Source organism: Trypanosoma cruzi, genomic scaffold, assembly GCF_000209065.1.
Source record: "Trypanosoma cruzi strain CL Brener 1047053517055 genomic scaffold, whole genome shotgun sequence".
In the NCBI taxonomy this organism is placed as follows: domain Eukaryota; phylum Euglenozoa; class Kinetoplastea; order Trypanosomatida; family Trypanosomatidae; genus Trypanosoma; species Trypanosoma cruzi.
In genome coordinates this window covers 1-4,325 of record NW_001849524.1, presented here as the reverse complement: position 1 = coordinate 4,325, position 4,325 = coordinate 1, and the positions used below count along the sequence as shown (strand labels likewise).

Genomic DNA, 4,325 nt, shown 5'->3' with positions numbered 1-4,325 from the left:
CGTGCCGGTTGCGAGGGCCGGCGCGGGTGGTGGCGGTGCGCAGGGCTGCGTGGGTGGCGTGACGCTGACGGAGTCGGTGACGGTTGGCGGTGGGCGGGCGACGGCGTGCTTCGACTCGGTGGTGTTCAGTGGGCCGATCACTGTGGCGGTGGACCTCTTCTGGATGGACGCGTTCGCTGACGCGCTGAACGTGACGCTGCGCCACTGCGTGCTTGCGGGCGGTGCGCAGCTGCGGATTGGTGGCCTCAGCGAGAGCACGGCGCGCCTGATGCCCCACGCCCTTGTCAACATGACGAATGTGACGTCGCTGGAGGGCACGATCGTGCTGCATGGCGCGATGCCGCTGCACTCTAGTGTGCTGATGGCGAACTCAACGCTGCGTGCGACGGTTGGCGGGTCGCAGTACGTGCCGACGACCCCTGGCCACGAGGAATCCTGGTACGGCCCCGCACTAGTTCTGGACGGCGTCCGGCTTCTGTCGACGCGGTTTGTCATGACGCGGTCGACGCTGGTGTGTGGCGGGAGCTCGTGCGCTGCGATCCTTGTGGAGCGCGGCCTTTGCGCCAACCTGTCCAGCGTATTCTACATGGACAACTGCGTTGTCAGGTCGCGGGTGCACGTGATGTACGCTCTTGCGTCGGACCTGCGTGTCAGCAGCGGCTCCGTGTTTTCCGTACAGAACAGCTCTTGGAGTGCGTCGAGCATCGAATACGACGACGGCGCGTGTATGTTTAGGGACGTTGCGGTGGATGGCGGCAGCGTGCTGCAGATTGTGTCCAGCACTTTCCGTCTTGGCTTCGCCATGCTCATTGCAAACAGGCTGACTGTGACTGACGGTAGTTGGCTGGTGCACCGCGACAACGAGTTCCGCACCGCCTACGTTGTGTACGTGGAAAGTGAGAACGGCGTAGCGTTCCGCGATCGGAGTGTTTGGTCGATACTTGACAACAACTTCACGTACGGCTCGTACTCGTCAACCATTGTAAGTATGACAAACGATTGGTCACCACCGTCCGACTTGCGCCCGATCATCTACGGCATGTGCAACGAGCTAAGAGGCTCACTTGTGACGAATTACAAAGAAGAGCTTAATATTGGGACGCCCGTGACGGTGCTGGACTGTGGTGCGTGCACCGTGGACGCCGTGTGCTTCGCAGCGAGGACGAGCAGCATCAGCGGCTGTGTGTGTGTGTGCGCAGCTAGCGGCTACGGTGGCACGTGTCTGCCGGCTGCGGTTCCGGACGGCCTTGGGCCGCTCCCGCTCCCCGATGCGGACGACGCGGAGGTTCGCTGCGTGCACGGTGGCAGCATCAGCTCCGTGGACGATCCTGATCCCGGTGTGCGTGGTCTGTGCTTTGTCAACGTGACCTTCATCGCTGATATCGAGTTGGACCTGTGGACCTTCAACGCGCCACAACAGACACTCAACATCACGCTGCTGCAGTGCGTCCTCGTGGGCCTGTCGATCAAGGGGAGTGGTGCGCGCGTGCACGTGAACGTGACTTCTTTGATTCTGGATCCCGGTGCTTTGGAGTTTGAGGGTGATTTTGGTGCGAGCTCCCAGATACTGGTAGCAGGCAGTACGCTCTTGTCGACGGTGAGCCGTGCCATTGCCTTTTCGGATTTTTCTTTTGATGCGAACTCGACCCTGCTGCTGCTTGACAACCACATTGAGGGGAATAGTTACGCAGTCTATTTCTCCATTGGTGTTGTTGATGGTGGCGGGATCATTGTGAAGGGAAGTACGCTGAGCACAACGGAGGAGGACGACGGGATGGAATCATGTGTTTGCGTTTACGCTGTTGATGTGAAGAACGGCGGCTACCTTGGCGTGGAGAACAACACGATGAGCGCAGTCAGCGGCATTTATATTTATGAGGATACCACCGTGAGCTCCGCGGGGCTGTTGAGGGTGGCGGATTGCACCCTTGTTGGCAGCGCGGAGTTTTTGGATTCCGCGCTGTTGTATTTGGCCGGCTCTGTGGCTCTCCAGGGTGGTGCGCAGTGGCGTGTGGAGGGCAACAACGTGGATGCAGCCTCAGTATTAAGTATAGGACATGCCCAGCACAACATTCAGCTGTCGGGCGACGGCACTACCGTGGTGCTTGCACACAACCGTCAGGTGGACGATAGTTATCCTTTTGCTGATCTGGATCAGTCGAACCTGATTGTGGTTTCACCCGCGAAGCTTGTGGTTGGGTGCAACCTGCAGGGCGATGAGGAGGTGTTGTACGACGGTTTGTTTCCGGAGGGCGTGGAGGTGTTCGGGTGTGGCACATGCAACGATGACGCGGCGTGCTACATGCCCGGGACGGAGTCGGTGGACCGCGGCTCGTGTTCGTGCAGCTGCAAGGACGGATGGCATGGCGCGTCGTGTCTTCCATTCGAGGTGCCCGACACTTTTTTGCCACCCTTGCCGGAGAGAGCCGTTGACGGCGACACGAGCTGCGTGGTGAACCAGACGATGAGGGAAATCACGCTGAACATGTGGAAGACGCACCACTGCTACGTGGGTGTGACATTCAGCGGCGTGGGTGCTGTGCTGACATTTTCCTTCGACAGTATGCCGCTGCATCTCCCCATCAACATCACGCTCAATGGGTGCACATTCCGTGAGGGTGCCGCGCTGCAGTTTTTTGGGGATGCTGAGGCGGCCGAGTCAGCCGGCGTCCTGATCCGCGTGAGCCAGACGGTGATGCGGTCCTCCACCGTTGCTTTTATACGTGCCCTCCCGCAACACTGCGACATCGCCGTCACGGAGGTTGACGCGGTGCAGTCCTCCGCGGTTCATTTGCCGGGCACAGTGAACAACAAGCTGAGCGTTGTGATGCTGCACGAAGTTGAGTTGACTGCGTCGACGCTGTTGGTCAGCAACGCCAATGCGCATGCATTGAGGTGTGGCGGGTTTGGTTTTTACTCGATTGGGACGCTGACGCTGGTGCGTGGCAGCTCTCTTTACACGCGTTACTGCAGCTTCGATGGCTACACATACCTGTTCCGCGTGAATACCCTCAGTGTCCGCGATCACTCTGTTTTTGCGCTGCTCAACAACACAATGGCCTCCGGGACAAGCCTTTTGTATCAGCACTCCCGATTCAGCGTGTTGGATCACAGCGTGTTGCGCGTGGTGGGGAACAGCGGCACCGTGTCCAACGCCATTGTTGCAGACGAATTGTGGACCGTCCAGCAGTCAAGCTGGTTGGATTGGCGCGACAACGACGTGGGAGTGGGTGCGTTTTTCGACGACACTGGGTCCGCTTTTGTGAGCATTGACAGCAGCGGTGTGGTGACGCTGACGGGCTGCAAGATGGGCTCGACGGGGTTGTCGGTCTCCCTGCTATCGCGGGTTGACGCCGGCTACCGGTTCGTTGCTGGGTGTCTGACGGTCGCGGGACGGGAAGTGACGACGGCAGCTGAACTGGAGTTGCACGGCATCACCAACGTGACGGCGGTTGCCGTGTGCGGGGAGTGCACGAAGGACGGCGACTGCTTTGCACCGCTGACGACGGCGGTCAGCGACTGCGAGTGCCAGTGCGCTGCTGGAGGGCACGGCGATGTGTGCGTCCCGGCGCCTGTGCCTGCTGGCCCGCCGCCACCGCCGCCGCCACTGCCACCAACACCGCCTCCGCCAGTGCCGCTGGTTGGTGAGTGCATCAGCGACATGGAGTACCCCGCGATTGCGCATGCAGTGGGTGGCGGGCTGTCGTGGCTGTGCTACCGCAACGTGACGTTCAGCGGGGGCGGCATGAGCCTGACGGTGCTGATTGGGGCGATGACGGGCGACGTGGTGAATGTCACGTTAGATGAATGCACGTGGAGGGACGGTGCCGTGCTGGTGCTTTTGGGCAACGCTTACGCCGCTGTGGGGTTGCTGAACATCGTCGTCACCGGCAACACTTTCCGTGACGCGCTGCTCAGACCGGAGGGTGTGTTTCCACCGCACACGAACATCACGATCAGCGGGAACCGCTTCACGGTCACGAGGCTGATCCCTCGGTCGGGTTTGGGCCTTAGGAAGCCGTCGTGTGTTGCAATGAATGAGCTGGCGATCACCAACGACTCCGCGGTGGTGCTGAGTGGCAATGTGTTTCAGACCGTGAGGGCATCTTCAAGCGCCATTTACGTTGTCGGATCTGCGCTGAGGGTGTCGTGGCACTCCGTGTTTGCGGTGTTGGGCAACGTGTTTCATATGGACGGCAGTAACGGTACGCTGATACATCTTGAGGGTTTTGCCCAATCCTCATCGCTGAAGGTGCTGAACAACTCTGCCGTGGTGATTCGAGGCAACGTTGTTTCGAGGCCGGTGAAGTACTTTTTATTACTAA

General features: G+C 60.0%; 1 protein-coding gene across 1 annotated transcript, besides 2 other annotated features; it reads left to right on the top strand.

Moving 5' to 3' along the window:
- Tc00.1047053511119.10 (dispersed gene family protein 1 (DGF-1), putative) lies at window positions 1–4,325 on the top strand (the record flags this gene model as incomplete). Its single annotated transcript, XM_798218.1, has 1 exon — window positions 1–4,325. A coding segment is annotated over one exon (4,325 nt), but the record flags the coding sequence as incomplete, so codon positions are not given.
- Window positions 1–4,325: a sequence feature (areas not merged during assembly with more than two copies in the genome that could not be assigned to a particular haplotype).
- Window positions 3,587–3,630: a microsatellite.